At 49.6% G+C, this 18,558-nt stretch overlaps 1 protein-coding gene across 1 annotated transcript in view; it reads left to right on the forward strand.

Moving 5' to 3' along the window:
- Positions 1 to 4,037, forward strand: part of THBS2 (thrombospondin 2) — a 52,439-nt gene extending 48,402 nt beyond the window's left edge. Inside the window, exons 26-28 of the mRNA XM_065889195.1 lie at positions 3,044 to 3,231; positions 3,447 to 3,593; positions 3,901 to 4,037. Of these exons, the coding sequence (XP_065745267.1) occupies positions 3,044 to 3,231; positions 3,447 to 3,593; positions 3,901 to 4,037 (472 nt within the window). The remainder of the gene's footprint in view (positions 1 to 3,043; positions 3,232 to 3,446; positions 3,594 to 3,900) is intronic.
- The last annotated feature ends 14,521 nt before the right edge of the window (positions 4,038 to 18,558 follow it).

An 18,558-nucleotide genomic window follows, 5' to 3' on the forward strand; every position in this document is an offset into this window, starting at 1 on the left:
CAAACACGTCAGCTCGGTGGGCCAGTTGGGAGGATTAAGTGGGATTATCCGTGTCAAACACTCAGTTTAGAGCCCTCCCGCCCCAGAGCATTTTTAAATGTTGTTTATAAAACGTACGTATCTCTTATCCCTTCTCTCTCCGTCAACGGTGATGAGGAAACACAGTGGAAACACACCTTTGGGTGAAGAATGGAAATGTCATGCTGATCCGGAGGTGAGAGAGAGTCCAGGGCTTTTAGTAGATATGCCCGCGATGAGGACAGAGGTCTGGGAGTGGCCGGGGCTGAGGTCCTGCCGGTGTTTGGCATCGTCGAGGGACAAGGTGGAGGAGAGGGGATGGCCAGGACCGCCGGGGTGGGCGGGAGGGGAGGCAGTGCTGGGTCCCACCCCTCGGGCACAACCCAGGCAGGGCACCTGCCAGAGAAAGCGGGACAGAACAGCCACGGTAACCATGAGATGACCTAGGATGGGGACACGGGCTGCTGGGAACTCTCTGCCTGATGTGCCCGCACGCCCTGGGGAGAAGCACCAAAGCCATTTTCCCGTCTCACAGCATCGACGACAGCAGCGCATTCAGAAGAAAGGAATAGGCCACGTGCCTCCGAGGCCTGCAGCTCTGTGTGCCATGGCAGCCATGACTCGCTTCTGAGGGCACCGACAATTAAACCCTCCTCTAAAGACCGCTTCCCGAGGACGTATATGAAAATGATTCAGTGTTGATCTTAACTGGATAATATTTCTTTATTTATCCAAAGGGAGGAAAAGGTTTTTAAATATTATGAAGGTTACAGATGAGGTTTTGAAAACAAACAACATGATGTATTTTTGGGAGATTACAAAATAATTTCAGCTTTTAAAATATAAAGTTATAGGCATGAGTCTAAAAGTATAATTTGGCCAGACAAAATTGCTGGGCATTTGCCTATTCTTGACTCATTTTGCAACATAAAACCGACCTCTCTCTCCACTTTGGTATGGCTGGACTGGTGGCAAGGCTGCCACGTCCCCCTCGCCCTGTGCTGACTTCAGAATGGGGAACACGCCCTCGGTGCTCTCCGGCGGCCCCAGTGGGTGCCAGCAACCCCAGCGGACAGCTCGGAAGGCTCGCAATCTGATGTAAAGTCACATGACCAGTGTCATGGTCCCCCTCTTCCAAATGGCTCTTGGCAATAAACGTTTCCAGGATTCTTCCATCCATAGTCCACACAGAGCAAAACTTAAAGGGAGAATAGTCCCTTGAACCTTATGGCGCCCTTACACTGCCGCTGTCCCGACCTCACTCCCAGTCCCAGCCGGCGGGTGACGGCTTGGCCCCTGCTGCCTCCTGCCACCCACTCCGCACCTCTTGGGGGGACCAGCGCCCGCCACGTTCTTCCCTTGATGCCGAACCTGCAACCTAGCCCCTCCAGCCCTGAGCCACCAACCAGGAGCATTTCGAGGCCCCTCAGGCGGGAGGAACCTCAACACGGCCCCGCCCACTGCGGCAGCCTGATTCAGGACGTTAAATTTGGAAAGTATTGTTCCAGGACAGAGTTACCTCTTCTTCTCCGAGCCCCCTCTACACGTGCAGTAGAGATTGTCAAGCACGTGGTGGAGACCGGATACCATGCAGAGTAAAAGTGCGCTTTTCTGGGCCAACGTCCTGGGAAAGGGCTCCAGGGGGGCTTCCTGTGAGCACGGCCCACACCCCTCTCTCCTTTGCTCTTCAGAATCCTTTACTCACTCAGACTATGGAAGACTGATTGCAACCACGTCCTGGCGGATTGAAGACCTGCAAACAGTGCACGGAATCGTGCTCACGTGTCCTTTACTTTCCACGGATGTCAAACTCTCCTCTGGCTAATTGTAATCATTTTAAAACGAATTAGTCTTCCTGGTTCCCACGTTTTCTTTCTCAGACTTTGATAACTCGTCTAAAAATTCTTTTTAATACACTGCTTTAAAATATTCCTCAGATAAGCAGAGTTTCCTCCTGCCCGAGTCCGCCAGCAGCGTCCTGACCGCCCCGCCACGCACACAGCAATTTCCCTGTGGGCTCTCCGTCTCGGTGTGGGCTGGTCCTCTGGACTTGTTTTTTGCTTAAACTTTCAATTTCCCATTTGCCTGTGATACCGTATCATTATTTACCACCTTATGATTTCTAGTTTGTTCAAATTTTTGTGGAGGTAGTGAGAGTGACTTAAGGGTGTACTTAGGGACGTCCGGGAACAGTGGCTCCACCCTCAGGCCCTCCCTGGTCCCCGTGGGGCTGGGTGTCCGAGATAAAACCATCCATGATGAAAGAGCATTTTATCAGCTTTTGAACCAGAGGAGAAAATGCTTGTGTTGTGACTGGAAAGTAATAAAAATGAGCCCTTATTCCCTGTGCTTGGAAAGACAAAGAAGACAGCTGAGAAAGAGAACTGTAAAAGCCATCAGGTTTGCCATGACCTAAAAATAGAGAAACGGGTTCTGGGGACCAAACTGGAGGGCTGGAGGCCCTGCTCCGGGAGGGTACGGCAGGCCAGCTGGATGCTGGCGCTGAGACTGGATTTTATGAGCACCAAGAAAGCCACTTTAGTGGGAGGGACATGAGCCTGACCCCACTGGTAAGTGGGCCACGCTCGCAGGCTGCTGGCAGGCGTAGCCTGAGCCCAGAGGCTGCCTGGCAAGGCCAGCCTGGCTCCCATGGAGTCCACTGGCCTGTTCTGGGCGTGGAGGCCGGACCCTCAGGCTGGGCCTGGCTCCCTGGACGTGGCCCTGCTGGAACATCTGTCCTACTCGCTGAAGCTGAAGCCTACTTCACACAGACTCAGGGATCCATCTCGACATCCCCAAGAGCACATCCTTTCCTGGCATGTGAAGCTGTTCCTGGGTTTAATGTGGGGCCTGGACTGCTGCCCAGTGACGAATTCATTTCAGAGGGCCCGGCTCCCCAGTGCTGGGGTGTCCTGTTCCCCGAGCTTGCCTGTGTGCGCATCTCCTGCATCACCAGGCCTGCTGGGCCTTCTCCGCTCTGCTCCATACCGGCTACTTCACATAGCACTTGGTCTTGACCTCACAGGTGCTCTGTGCACTTGGCCCTGACTTTCACTAAGTCCCAGGAGCCGGGGCGCCGAGAAGTCGAGTCCTGTCCGTGCTGGATCCTCACGGCACCCCGTCAGATGCAGAGACAAAGCCTGGTGACTCCCCTTTGGCCCCAGAGAGGGCCTCCCGGGGGGACTCGAGCTCTGGCCGAATGTGGCGTCTTGGGTGAGTTCCTCGCCTCCTGAGCTTAGTTCATCACTGAACAAGGCAGAGTGACTGTGGGATCCGAGAAAACCTGTGTGAACAGGTTCACGTGAAGCCTGCACGCGTGAGCCCTCAGGAAACACGCTTCACCGCTGTGCCGTCTAGAAAACGCCTCCTGACCTGTGGGTGGATTTCGTCACTATCCCGACATCGCCCCTTTCTCCTCATACCCCCAGGACTCCGCCATCTTGCCCAGGCTCCTGAGCTGCCCAGAGTCAAGCCTGGTTCCACCAATCACAGCCCCATCACAGCAGACGTTTACTGCTCACGTGGGGAGAGTGTGGACGAGCAGCCGCTTTGGGGGACCCACGGGAGCCCCACAAGTGGAAGGTGGCCTGCAGCTTTATTGTATGAACATATCCTGCACGAGTTAACCTTTAAAAATCTCTTCATGGCCTAGATTCATACAATTTCTGCAGAGCTACAGAGATGGTCGATGTGACCCATGTGACGTGATGTGGAGTGTAGTTACAGCTGGGAGACCCATGAGACGTCAGACAAATGGTGTCAGAAGTCCAGGTGGGGCGTTTCAGCACACGGTGCTCTTTAGACCACACAGACGGGACCACCGGGGAAGATCAGCGGGTGTGGGTGCGTTTCCAGTAGCCACATCGGCTTGGCTTTTCACAGAGTACCCAGTGGGCCTGGTGTGGGGCTCAGTGCTGTCCTGCTGGGCTTTGGCTGAGGAAGCGCCAGGCGAGGTGCTGACAGAGGGCCTCGCTGGGCCTCCCCTCCGCTCCCACCTGCCCTACACGTCCTTTGCCTAGAGCTGTGCTTTGGGACTGGACGGTGATTGAGAGGTGCACTTGCAGGAGGGAGTGGGTGGGGAAGGCAGGCCTCATATATCCTCTGGGGGACCCAGGGGCATCAGGACCTGCAGCTCTGCCTCAGGACACAGGGCCTCCAGGTAGGAAAGGGCTTGGGGCCCTGATGACCCAGCTTGAGTTTCCTCTTGTGTCATGGGCCTTGTCTCGGTGCCGGGTTAGTTCCCAGCCTCCAAAAGCACAGCTGATTCAGTCAATCACTCTAGCAAATCCATGCCCCTTCCTTCCTCCACTTTAGAGGATAGACCCTCTTTCATGGGGAAGGGATCAGACCGCAGGGAGGAAGTAGGGCTGTGCTGCCTTTAGCAGCCAGGTGACCTGCCAGGCCCCCAAGGGGCCAACTGGATGCATCATCTGTGGTGGATGGCACCTCGTTCAGGTGCACGGGGCCGCTTCGCGGTGTCTACGTGCACACGTGACTCAAGGCCTGTCCTGTCCCACTGCCTTCCTGAAGCTTCCTGACTATGCTGCTTCCTGCTGAGGCTGCCTCCTGTGCGTGCTCCTGAGGTTATTTCAGATGCATAGAGAGATGGCAGATAGGTGATAGGGAGATAGATAGATAATAGATAGATAGATAGACGATAGATAGATAGATAGATAGATAGATAATAGATAGATGATAGGTAGATAGATGAGAGATAGATAGATGACTGATAGATGATATAAATAGATAATAGATAGGTGATAGATAGATGATAGGTAGATAGATGATAGATAGACGATAGATAGATAGATAGACGATAGATAGATAATAGATAGATGATAGGGAGATAGATAGATGATAGGGAGATAGATAGATGATAGGGAGATAGATAGATGATAGATAGACGATAGATAGATAGATAGATGAGAGATAGATAGATAGATAGACGATAGATAGATAATAGATGATAGGTAGATAGATAGATGATAGGGAGATAGATAGATGATAGGCAGATAGATAGATGAGAGATAGATAGATGACTGATAGATGATATAAATAGATAATAGATAGATAGGTGATAGATAGACGATAGATAGATAGATAGATAGACAATAGATAGATGAGAGATAGATAGATGAGAGATAGATGATAGGTAGATAGATGAGAGATAGATAGATAGATAGATAGATGATAGATAGATAATAGATAGATGATAGGTAGATAGATAGATGATAGGGAGATAGATAGATGATAGGGAGATAGATAGATGATAGGCAGATAGATGAGAGATAGATAGATGACTGATAGATGATATAAATAGATAATAGATAGGTGATAGATAGATGATAGGTAGATAGTTGATAGATAGACGATAGATGATAGATGATAGACGATAGATGATAGATAGATAGATAATAGGTAGATAGATAGATAATAGATGATAAGTAGGTAGGTAGATAGATAGATAGATAGATAGATGAGAGATAGATAGATAGATGAGAGATAGATAGGTGATAGATGGTAGGTGGATAGATAGATAATGATAGATAGACAGATGATAGATGATAGGGAGATAAATGAGAGATAGATGACTGATAGATGATTGATAGATGATAGATAGATAATTGATAGATAGGTGATAGACAGATAGATGATAGGTGGATAGATAGATGATGGATAGATAGAGAGGTGGATAGACAGATGATAGATGATAAATAGATGGATAGATAATGATTTTCCCTCCCCTCTTCAGCCAGACTGGGGTAACAAGGAACATGACTTCTGTTTTCATTTCCACACATAGTTTCAGTACTTAATTTCAGGAAATAGTGATGAGTAGAGGCATTTTTATTTTCTAGTTGATAACACCTCAAATTTTTTAAATGAAACGCTTGATTTCGGGAGATTCCTTGTAGGAACTGGCTCATGATCTGCCCTCTGCAGGCTGAGACCCAGGGAAGCTGGTGGCGTCATGCAGTCCAGGGTGGAGGCCTGGGGACCAGGAAAGCTGAGGTCTGAGGCGGGAGAAGGTGGACCCCCCACTTCCAGGGGAGAGAGGAATTCGCCCTTCCTTCCCCTTTTTGTCCTGTTGGGGCCTCATCACATTGGACAAGGCCCACCCACACTGGGTAGTGCCATCTGCTTACTGAGTCCACAGATTTGAAGGCTCATCTCATGCACAAACACCCTCCCAGACACACCCAGAATCCTGTCTGACCAGCCCTCAGGGAGTCCCTGAGTCCAGTCAAGTGGGCGTAAAGCGGTCTCCGCAAGTCCTTTGTAGGGGGCAGTTGACTGCTGTCCACAGGTGCCACTAACACACAGGGCCCAGGTCACCTGTGCTGGAGGAGTCCTTACCCTTTAAATGGTTTCAAAAGTGAGGTCCAGGACCACCTTCCAGGTGAAGGAGGGCCCACTGTGACCAAGGCACGTGGATCAGAGCAACGCTAATGCTGTCCCAACAACGGCCTCCACGTGTTAACGTTTTTCAAGTTTTAAAGTTGAGGTCAAAGAAGTAAAGCACAAGGAATATACAGGGCTTTTGTTTCCTGTTTTTTAAGAAAAAGGTTTATGTCTGAAGACACTAGTAAAATGATATGCTCTCTTCAACCCCCTAAACTGTAAATAAGCAAGGAGAACTGGCATTGCTTTAGTTTATTTTCTATGAACTTCGGGTACAATCACACGCTGAAAAACACTCCGGGGCCTCAATCTGTACCTTTGAAGTACTGAGCTAAGAAAGCATGAGAACCTGAAAGAACCCAACGGAATCAACCAATAAAGGGGCTTGGGCAGGAAAAAATGAGCCCAAAGTGGAGAAGGTTGGATGTAATACCCACTCCTCTGGGCTGACTCTGTGAGCCACAGACCCAGGTCAGGACACAGGGACACCGACAGGAGGGCATCAGCCTTAACCTGGCCGCCCTGGATGTTTCCACGAATCGACCGGAGGAGAGTTTAGTCCCTATTAACTGACAAACAATTCAAGAAATGAGCATTTGACGAGTTATCTCTAGTTCTGTAAGAGAGCACATTTTTTAGAAAACTGCTATGTTAACACATTTACATTGATAACACGTAAGTGATCTTTTAAATCATAGCTGCTTGTGTTCATATAACATTGAAAAGAAAAAAATCATTTCGAATGCCTATTCCTAAAATCTAAACATGCTTCATTTTCATTAATAGGGAGGTTTCCTGAGCAATGGATCAATTTTTATTATTTTTAAAGGTAGGCAAAGATTGAAGCTGAGATTCTCTCATGAGCTAAACCCCACAATAGGAGGTTAAAAGACAGACCCGTCCTTCTGCTGGACGCCCACTTGCGAGTCCAGAGGCAGCCCCAGCTCCGGGCTACCCGCAGCCTCTCGGGGGGGGTCTGTCTGCCCTGATGCAGCTGAAGAGCACATCTTTTCCTTAGTAACCACTCGATTTTCTCTGTTAATATTTATTGTCTTACTGGGAGGGGTACATGGCATGGAGCTGGTCAAAGAATCAGTGCTTTTCACGTACTATTATTTTTTTAATTAATTAATTTATTTTTGGTGTTGGGTCTTTGTTTCTGTGCAAGGGCTTTCTCTAGTTGCAGCGAGCAGGGGCCACTCTTCATCGCAGTGCACGGGCTTCTCACTATTGCGGCCTCTCTCGTTGTGGAGCACAGGCTCCAGACGCGCAGGCTCAGTAGTTGTGGCTCACGGGCCTACTTGCTCCGCGGCATGTGGGATCCTCCCGGACCGGGGCTCAAACCCGTGTCCCCTGCATCGGCAGGCAGACTCTCAACCACTGCGCCACCAGGGAAGCCCAGTGCTTTTCACTTATTTTTAAAGATGGATATGAGAAACGAAGATAAGGTTTTACGCGTGCAATGCTAACCCTTTTTTCAAACAACCTGAACCTTAAGGAGTCACTTTTTTTAATGAAAAAGCAACCTTAAGCCACAAATCTCATGCGTTTTTGAGCAAGTGTTCTTTTAAACTCCATAACTGGGAAATACAGCAGTGTCTTTTCTGCTGAGTAATTTTCAAAAAGCATTAGTAGAAGGTGCACTGAAAATGCCCCTTAAGTAAAAGAATAAAGGTGCTGTCGTTTTTCACAGCTCCTCTCGTTCTCGCCTCCATTCATCCCATCTGGACTGGAATTGTGCGCTTTACCCTCCGCCTCATAGCCCCCCATCCCTACCCGCCCTGTGCGGGTCTTAGAGTCATGGGCAGGACTGGCCTCTGCTGGCACCGTAGTAGCATCTGCCCACGTGCCCCCCGACGTGGACGGGGAGGGTGACCAGTCACTTCTCGGCACAGGATCGGGCCCACGGTGACTGCAGCCGGAACACAGGCCCGGGAGGCTCAGGGCTCTGGCAGGTGGCCCGTGTCCAGCAATGCTCACCACTGGGTGGCCGTCCTGTGGGTGGGAAGTGTCGCAGGCACCACGGCCACTCTTGGTTACCGCATGCTTCCAGCTTCTCGGTGACTCCTGCCAGCACGTGGCCAAAGCCCCCAGGGCGGACGTGCTGAGGACCAGAGCCCTGCGGGTCGGCGTGTGTACAGACTCAGCAGGACAGTAAGCAGGGTGCACTTAGGGCAGCACCCGGCAGACAGTGGTCACTTAGTGAGTGGCGGGAGACCGCGGTCACTCCTCACCAATGACAAACCTCTGGGCCCACTTCTGTTGAATGTGTGCTTTGTTCTAGGTGCTCAGAATTTATCAGTTAAAAAAATAGGGCTCCCCTGGTGGTGCAGTGGTTGAGAATCTGCCTGCTAATGCAGGGGACACAGGTTTGAGCCCTGTTCTGGAAGGATCCCACATGCCGCAGAGCTGCTAAGCCCGTGAGCCACAACTACTGAGCCTGCGCGTCTGGAGCCTGTGCTCTGCAACGGAAGAGGCTGCGATAGTGAGAGGCCCGCGCACTGCAATGAAGAGTGGCCCCTGCTCGCCACAACTAGAGAAAGCCCTCACACAGAAATGAAGACCCAACACAGCAAAAATAAATAAATTAATTAATAAACTCCTACCCCCAACATCTTAAAAACAATAAAAAAATTAAAAAAAAAATATATCCTTGGGCAGCCTACATTCTACAAGCAGAAACAGCCAATAAAGAGGGACCTAAGTAAGCCAATTGCACAGTATGTTAGAGGCCAGCATGCTCTGGGGACACCCTCCCACGGGGAGGGTGAGAGAGAGTTCATGGAGGTGCTGGGAGAGGTCCCGGTGGATGTCTGGGGGAGGGGAGCTGGGATGGAGGAGACAGGCCTGATCACACAGAGTCTAGGTGCTGCTGGTAAGGTCAACAAAGGCTAAGACAGAAAGTGGCCACTGATTAGCGTGGCTGGACACTGGGGCCAGGAGAGGGGCGAGTTCAGTGGGTGGTGAGGATGGAGGTCTGGGCGGGGAGGGGAGGCCCTGGGGAACGAGAGTGCAGAGCCCATCAAGGAGCTCAGCTACAAAGGGAGCTGGCAGGAGAGTGTGGCCCAAAGAAGGGCTCTGCTAGGCTTGTTTTGATTGTGTTTAACTGGGGCAGACACCAGCGTGTGCTCTTGCTGACGGAAAAATCCCGTAAGAAAACAATGATGCTGGAAGAACAAGCAGAGCTCTGCTGGAGGAAAGCTATCGAGTGGGCGGGATGGAGGGCGTCCAGGACATCTGCTCAGGAGAGAGACAAGGACAGGTCCTCAGAGTTCCCAGGCGCCGACGCTGGGGGTGAGCGGGAAGGACGGCAGGAGCCTGTGGGGACTTGCTTCTGAGAACCAGAGAATGTTCCAGGGAGCTGAGCGTGGGGATGAGGACAGAGGAGGTGGAGGCCGAGGAGAAGGGGGGCAGGAGGTGGTGACCGAGGCCCTGGGGGTGAAAAGACCAGGCCAGGAGAGCAGGCTGAGGGGCCCGGAGGTCCCTGCATCGTCCTGGGAACTCCTCCACCAGTGAGCGTCAGCTGCATAATTGCAGACACGGAGTTGGAAGAGCGTGTGATCTGATCAGAGCCCTGTCCACAAAGCAGGGAGTTCCCCAAAGGCTGGGATGTCAAGAAAGGAGGAGTTTTATGGAATCTAAACGGAGTGAGGGAGGGAAGCTGGACATAGAGAGATAAGGGACTGACCCTCAAAAGGTGAAAGGTCAAAGGATTAGAGCTCTCAGTGAGACCAAAGGATGGTTGGCGTCCCTTGCCAGAGGGAAGGAGCTGGAAGGACAGAGCAGACAGTCAGTGTGTGGGGCGCAGAGACTGCAGCTCTGAGGGGCTGTAGTGGCCTTGCAAGGGAGTGCAGAGGTGGCCGGGGGACCAGACGCTGGGTTCAAGGAACCGACGGCCAGGCTGTTAGGAAAATGGTGTACGTGGATCGTGAAGCCACTGAAACGTATGTGAATCAATGTTGGACGGTCATGTGGGTTGTTGCTATTTCTAGTTTGTTTCAACAGGAATGAAATTCCTCTTCCCTCCCAGTGAGTCTTACAGGGTCTCAGTGTGGAAGGTGGGCTGGTCCCAAAGATCAACCCCTGTTATAGCTGGATTGTGTCTCCCTGAAATTCACAGGTTCAAGCTCTAACCCCCGTGACTCTATTTGGATATAAGGCCTTTAAGGAGGTGAAGTTAAATGAGGTCATAAGGGTGGGGCCCTGATCCGGTAGGACCGGTGTCCTTACATGAAGAGCAAGAGAAACCAGAGCTCTCTCTCTTTTCATATATGCACAGAAGAAAGGCCATGGGAGGGCCATCCACAAGCCAGGAAGAAAGTCCTCCCCCAAACCAACCTGCTGGCCCTTTGATCTTGGATGTCCAGCCTCCAGGATGCCTGTTGTTTAAGCCCCGGGTCTGCGAGGTTTGTTAAGGTGGCCTCTCTTATCATCAATTTCAGGGCCACAGCCTGGATTCTCCGTTCAGTTTGGGTGATTGATTACTCTGAGTCTATAGCTCAGACTACAATGTTCAGCTGGCCTTGGGTTTGGAAGAGGGAAATCCTCAGATTTCTCCCTCAAACAATCAATCACTCTCAGCTCCCTGGACCCGACAGTGTGAGGCATCCTATACCTTCTCCAGCCGATGACACAGGAAGAGCTGTGATCCCACTGCTGCCCAGAGCTGGCACACGGCAGCACCACCCACTCTAGCTCCGTATGGACCAGGGCTGGATCTGCAACCCGGTCCTCCCTTACCCAGCCTGTGACTTTGGGGAATATTACCTCTCTCTCAGTCTTAGGATCTGGGAAATAGAAGTGCCTGCCTCATTACGGGCAATGGATGAGATTGTGGGCATGACTTCTTGTCACATCCAGGGTCTCGAGCATTGCAAACCCTTGTCCAGTTGGGATACAGGTTTAGCCGGGGTGTCAAGGACACCAAAATGCAGATTCCCAGGCAAAGCAAACGGTTAGTTCTTTTTTTTCACGTCATTCTCCCCAGAAAGACAGCTGGTCCCGAGCGGGTGGGCAGCTCTGCTTTAGCAGGTCCTCAGGGTGCCAGGGTGCTCACTGCTCGGACACCCTCCTGCGTATCGTCCTCAAAGCTGCTCATCAGCCAGGTGTCTGAATCCTGGTTCCTGGAGGAAGAGTCGGCCTGAACCCAGAGGCAGAGGGCAAGCGTGTCCCTGTGAAGCGTGTGGATGCCACACACGCTTCTGCTCCAATCTCCCTCTGGAAGAGACCAGTCAATGGTCCCACGCAGCTTCCAGGGGGGCTGTGAGGGGGGCAGGTGTGGCCCCATCTCTGCTAAATTCTGGTAGAGGAGCAGAGGGGAAGAGTCCCTTCGCAACAAGGAAGGGGGGATACTCGGGAGCAATCTTCAGCGACGGTCACATACTCTCCTCATGAGACGATTCACTGGGATACTTCCAAAAACACAAGCGTATTTTCCACAAAACCTTTCTTCCCTTGGAGAATGACTCAGACACGCTCTCCTGGGGAGACAGTGCTGTGGGTGGTGGTCTGTTCCTGCTGTGATTTTACAAATATCTGCAGGAGACAGTGGGGCTGGCAGATCGCTCCTCTGGGATACGCAGTAGCGGGAAGAGTGCTGAAGGAAAGGGCAAGACGAGGGCCCAGGGCCTCATCTCCTGGCTACACTATGGATTCTGGGAGATGCACAGACTTCAGGGAAAGCTGATCAGTACTGCTGGAAATTTTTTTCAAAAAATAAATTAGGGCTTCCCTGGTGGTGCAGTGGTTGAGAGTCCGCCTGCCGATGCAGGGGACACGGGTTCGTGCCCCGGTCCGGGAAGATCCCACGTGTCGCGGAGCGGCTGGGCCCGCGCGCCATGGCCGCTGAGCCTGCGCGTCTGGAGCCTGTGCTCCTCAACGGGAGAGGCCACAGCAGTGAGAGGCCCGCGTACCGCAAAAAACAAAAATAAAATAAAATAAAATAAAAAAATAAATAAAAAATAAATTAATGTTGATTTGCTGAACAACTTCCAAACTTTGGTTTCACAATTCAGCTCAGAGTTTCCAGGACCCATGATTAGAATTTGGCGTATTTCTCTCTTTGAAAACTTGCATGGGTCACGTATTCCTTACAGCATACAGAAGGGGGACGAGTCTCCTCCCACTGCCTTTCCCAAGCTGACTGATTACTGGGGCTTTAACAGTGTCGGTGAGCCTGGGGGGGACCTAGAACATTCTGTACCTACTGACCCCCGGGCCTTGTTCAGCTACAGTCTGCAAACTCCGGCAAGCCCATAGAGAATGAAGAATCCCCAGCATCTTCCCTGGCTTATTAATAAAAATCCTAGCCACTTGTCATGTGAGCATGGCTTTGCTGAATAATCTGTCATCCGTGGAGGCTCCACAAGGAAAGTTCCAGGCTGCCCTTACGAAAGGGTCAGCAGAGTCATCACTTTGGTTTACCACTGGGTTTGGAATGCTAAAAACTAACGTTCGCTTTTAGAATGTGATATTTTTAAAATTTATTTATTTATTTTTGGCTGTGTTGGGTCTTCGTTGCTGCACGTGGTCTTTCTCTAGTTGTGGTGCGTGAGCTTCTCATGGTGGTGGCTCCTCTTGTTGCGGAGCATGGGCTTTAGGCGCCCGGGCTTCAGTAGTTGCAGCACGCAGCCTCAATAGTTGTGGCACGCAGGCTCAATAGTTGTGGCGCACCCAGGCTTAGTTGCTCCGCGGCATGTGGGATCTTCCCAGACCAGGGCTCGAACACATGTCCCCTGCATTGACAGGTGGATTCTTAACCACTGTGCCACCAGGGAAGTCCCTTAGATTGTGATTTTAAGAGTCCACCATCTGTGTTTGAGTTTATGTAGCTTCACACCGTTAAAGCTGATGGCTGTGTTTCTCTCCTTTCTTCTTGGAGGTCCAGAGAGGGTCCGCTGGGAGCAGGGCTGTTTGAACCCATGGCTCAGTGGACGCCTGCCCTCTGCTCTCCGGCGGCTGCCACGTTGCTGGAACTCTTGGCAGGAGGAGGTTGAAACCCCCAACTTCTGGTGCTGGTCCCAGAGAGGCAGGAAGTCTTTTTTATTTTCTTAACAGACAAAAATTCTTTAACTCCAGAATGATTTCCAGGAATTACACTATGAGAACTTAATATGTGAGACATTCTTTTCTTTTTAAAAAAACAAAATAAAAGCAGAAGAAACCAGACTGAACACACCACACGTGGCCACGTTCCACTTTGTAACAAAAAGTGAATGTTTCCCCTTGTCTCAGAGGGATCGTCAGGGGAGTAGCTGTTCCTCCCGGGAGACCCTAGGGGCCAGTGGGCCGGAGGCTGCGGTCTCTCATCCTGCTTCCTTCCCTGCGGTCCCGAGCATTCTCACGACCCACGTGGGGTCCCTTCCCCTTGCTCGGTAAAATCAGGGAAAGGCTCAGAAAGGCCTCCAGACTCTGGGGCGAGGCTCCGGTGATGGTTGGATGGAGAGTAGACTGGGCCTGGCAGGCGTCTCCACAGGAGACTGAGAAGGAGGCGGGACCTTGGTGCCCACAAGAAATCTGACACAGCCCTGTGCACACTGATGGTGGCACCGAGGGCGTGGTGGGCAGCTCCCTCTGTCCGTTTGGGCATCGTGCCTGGCAGGGTGGTTCCACCCAGCGTCCCTTGCAAGCTGCAGCCAGGGTGCTGGCAGAGGCCGCAGTCAGACCTGGTTGGACTGGAGGCCTGGGCTCCACGTGCATACGCAGTGGTGAGAAGCCCTCAGCTCTTGGCCTCGTGGCCTCTCACAGAACTGCCTTGCGGCATGGCGGCCACTTCCCAGCAAGTCATCCAAGAGCCAGACTGACTGAGACCCAAGCCCGGGCCTCAGGGGCGACTGCCATCTGTGCTTCTGTCTGCTGGTCATACAGACCCAGCCGGGAATGGGGGGGAAGGGCAAGAATGTGGGGGCCAGCACATTTGCAGGGCCCTTGGGGACTGACTGTCACCCTGGGCCACCCTTTCCTGCGCCAGTGATGGGCCAGGAGCCTCTGGGGTGTGACGTGAGCTGTGGGGAGTGTGTGTTCACATCGTCGTGGGAATCTGCTGTGGAGACCGAAGACTGAGCCGTAGACAGTGGGTCGTTCCCGACAGCAGACAGACGTGTTGCTACTCCCCTCATTGTAAAGCAAAGCCAAATAAGCCCAGGTACACTCGGCCACTTTCCCTGTCTCCTGGGTCACTGCTGCTTTACTCTCCTTCCAGCAAATCCCTGGGGATGGTCGCCTGTGCTGAGGTCCCAGATTCTCTCCCTGGCACCCCTACTGGATTGAGACCCTTCCTGGCAAGGTCGCCACACACCATTAACCTGCCTGTTCCTCTCCATCCCCACCCATGTGGCTCCTTAGCAGACCTGGCCTGTGGGGTCACCTCTTCGGCACATCACCATCTGCACCCCCTGACTGGCACTCGCCCCAGGCACTCGTCTTTCTCCATCACCTGTGTGTGTCCTTCTTCCCTGACCTCTTAGTACAGAGGCCACCTAAGACTTGCTTCTCAGCCATGCCTCTTCTCCGCCCATGTGGCTTTAAACACCTTCCTCATGTCACTGACTCTGAGATATAAATCTCAGGTTAAGACCCCTCCCCTAACCCCGAACTCACGTGCCATCTGTGTCTGCCGACTCCTTGTGCACGGACATCTAACAGACCCTAGCGATTTCACACGTTCTCCTCAGATCCTGCTTCACCCACGGCCCCCATCTCTGGGGATGACAGACCCATCCTTCTGTTGTGGACACCTTGACATGTCCCGCGAGGCTTCATGCCACCCCTCACGTCCAGTCCATGATCCAGACGCAACATCATCTCATTGTTCCTTCCTGACTGCCCTGGGCTGTCCACTGCCATCGCCCTCCTGGACGCTTCAGGAACTTGTTTCCATCCTCCTTCTGGACAGAGCGGTAAAACCCAGGCCCTCGCTTGCTTCTCTGCCTGATCTTCCCTTGCTCTACTCTTCTGTTGGAGCAGGAAGGCCCTACAAAGGCTCACGAGGGCCTCACCTTCCCTGTCTGCTCTGATGCAACCGCCCTGGCTTCCTGACTCTTCCCCAGACAGTCAGAGACACTCTTGACTTAGGACCTCTGCGCTGTACCCCCTGCTCCTGGAATCCTCTCACCTAAGACAAATGCACGGCCAATTTCCTCACTCCTCCAAGTTCTGTGCACATGTCACTCTTCACCAGACCTCATGTTTTAAGCTTCCATCTGCCCTCCTCCACTCCCGCCGTCCTGCCCACCCCTCATTGGTGTCACTTTAGTCATCCTCTGACACGCTTCACCGTTCACTGTTCACTGTGTCTGAGTTTTATCATCTCTCCCTTCCTCCTCCTTTAGGGTACAAGTTTCCACGAGGAAGGGTGTGTTTGTTTCTCTTTCTTCCCTCCTTGCTGTATCCCCCAGACCTATATTAGAGTCTGGCATACAGCAGGTGCTCAATTAATATTTGGTAAGTGAATTAATTCAGGTAAAGAGAAATATGATGCTTTAAGAAGCACCCTAATAGAGGCCTAAATGAGCTCATTTTACCAGTAAATGCCTGTTAGAGGAAGATTTAGATACTAAGATGCTTTAAAAAGGTTTCACTGGATTCTCTGGACTTTTAACTTCCTGTGACATCAACCTAGCAGAATGGACCAGCACACTCAGGATGAGTGGCCGACACACAGATTGACACTTTTGCTTTCACTTTGTAAGCATTTGACGTTAACATCTTTTTTGTTAAAAACACGTTTCCAAGAGAAGCTGGCAGAACACTAAAAGCCCACCAACATCCACAACACACCGACCGCTCATTTGGGAGTCTGGAGGGGATGGAGTTCTGCATTAATCATGTTTCATCAGCAAACTCCAACCACCAGAGGGTGTCCCTGTAACCCCCCACCAGGCAGAGGAGCCTCGCGTCCAGAGTGGGTAATGCTGTACTCAAAAGGGCACAGTATCCCCAACAGGCATCAGGGTCACTGTGGCCACTCGGGCCATTAACCAGAGAGGAGGGTTAGGTGCTGTGTGTGATACCTAGGCCTCCCCATGTATGGAAAACAGGGTAAACTGAGACGTTTTAGTAAAAGTGTAGTCTCTGATCATTGTGGTGCAACATTCAGTTGTAGGTTTCAGTGGATTTTTTGGTTTCCACAAAGATCTAAATTCTGTTAAACCACATGTTTGAAGATGATGTTTCTCATTATGTAGAAGAAACAGGCATTTATGGTTCTGACTTGTACAGAGATGCATAGAACACTGGTGAGCTCTCCACTCAGCTGGTAACGTTTCGCATTGCAATTGGACTTAGTGAAACGTCCGAGTTTATTCACAAATTCATTCTGAAAATAATGTTAGATTTTTATAAACTAAAACAATGTGTTTGTTTTCTGGCCCAAATTAAAACCCTTATTTCTATCTCAGTGCCAATATGAGATTTATTCTTAAATTAAAGAAAATGATTTTTCATAATTAGATTGCCTGAGGCCCAATATTCATATGCCAACTCATAACAAATGGGTCAGATCTGAATCATTCTCAAATGTGCTAACACCTTCATTAAAATGCACAGAAATAGTTCAAGGTGTTGAAAAAAAATATCAGAAAAACAGAACAATGAATTGATCTCCTGCTAATAAACTTATGTCTAAATAATCATCTTTACAACACTTTCTATTTGCAAAAATAACAACTAACACTAATTAAAAGCCTAATGTCCAACTAGGAGGACACCGGTAACAGTAAGAGTAAATCTAGTGATTTTTTAGGTTTTCATCTGAGATTCACGTGAGGATATTTTACGGGCTATTTACCTAAAGTCAAACTAAAAAAATGACCAGTCACCAAGAGAAGTGAAAAGGGGGATTTCTGTTTTCATACTTTCATGTACTTCAGTAGTGAATTTATGGAGAGCAACCGAGACATCTAGAACTATGGAGATATTGGTCCCAGAGCTTTAAATCATTTCAATCCTTGCTAGGCTAAAGGTGATTTGTCACTATAAATTGGCTGCCAGAAGAAAATAAGTGCCTCTGGAGAATGATAACATTCTCCAAAGCTTCTATAATTTTTCACAAACTATAATCAACATTTAAACAAATTTACCAGGTATAGTAGAAAAAGAATTCAAATAGAAAAGAAGATTTTTTTTAAAAGCAGGGAATATAAACAAACCCACTGTGAATTTAAATAAGAAAGTTATAAAAAATAAAGACCTTAAATAAACATAATTAATGTGTACAGGAAAACAGGTGATATTTTGAAGAACTACATGGAGAACTAAAATCCATAAATTAATATTATAGAATGAAAAATATAATAACTAAAACTAAGAACTCAATAGATGGATGTAACAGCAATGAGACAGGGTTGAAGAGAGGATTTTTTAACTGGAAGATAGGACACAGAAAATATCAAGAAACAGAGATATCCCCCAAAGTGGAAAATATACAGAAAGAGCCTAGGAGAAATAAAGAAAAGTCTAAAATGCATTAACTAGAGACCCAAGAGGGGAAGGGAAAGAAAATGTGACAAAAAATATTTAAAGAGCTAGTAGTCAAGTATTTCCTCAAAGTGATAAAATCCATCATTCCACAGATTCAAGAATTGCAAATATCAAGGAGGAGAGATAGAAAGAGGTCACACCTAGTTACATTACTGTAAAGATTTTGAAAGCTAAGGACAAAGAAAAAAAACACATTCCTGGAGGACAACTAAAAGACACATCACCCTTAATGAGCAGCAATAAGACTGATAACTCTCTCTCTCTCTCTCTCTCTCTCTCACACACACACACACACACACACACACACATGCATGCTAGAAGACAGTGGAACACAATAATTAAAATGATGAAAGAAAACAATGGACAGTGAAAGTATTCTTCAAAAATGAAGGTAAAAATAATAATTTTTAGACAAACAAATACTTAGAGAATTTGACAGCAGCAAACCTTCACTAAAGGGTTATTTTAGGAAGATCTGCAGGCAGAAGGCAAATGGCCCCACAGAAATGCAAGATACTAAGAAGATCACACGCACACAAATAAATACAGGGTTCTATTTAAGAATAATAATACAGTCCAGGTCTACAGAACACCTACATCTAACCTTATACTTAATGGTGAGAAACTCATATCTTTCCCATTAAGATCAGACACAAGGCA

The sequence above is a fragment of the Phocoena phocoena genome, chromosome 12 (genome assembly GCF_963924675.1).
Source record: "Phocoena phocoena chromosome 12, mPhoPho1.1, whole genome shotgun sequence".
NCBI lineage: Eukaryota > Metazoa > Chordata > Mammalia > Artiodactyla > Phocoenidae > Phocoena > Phocoena phocoena.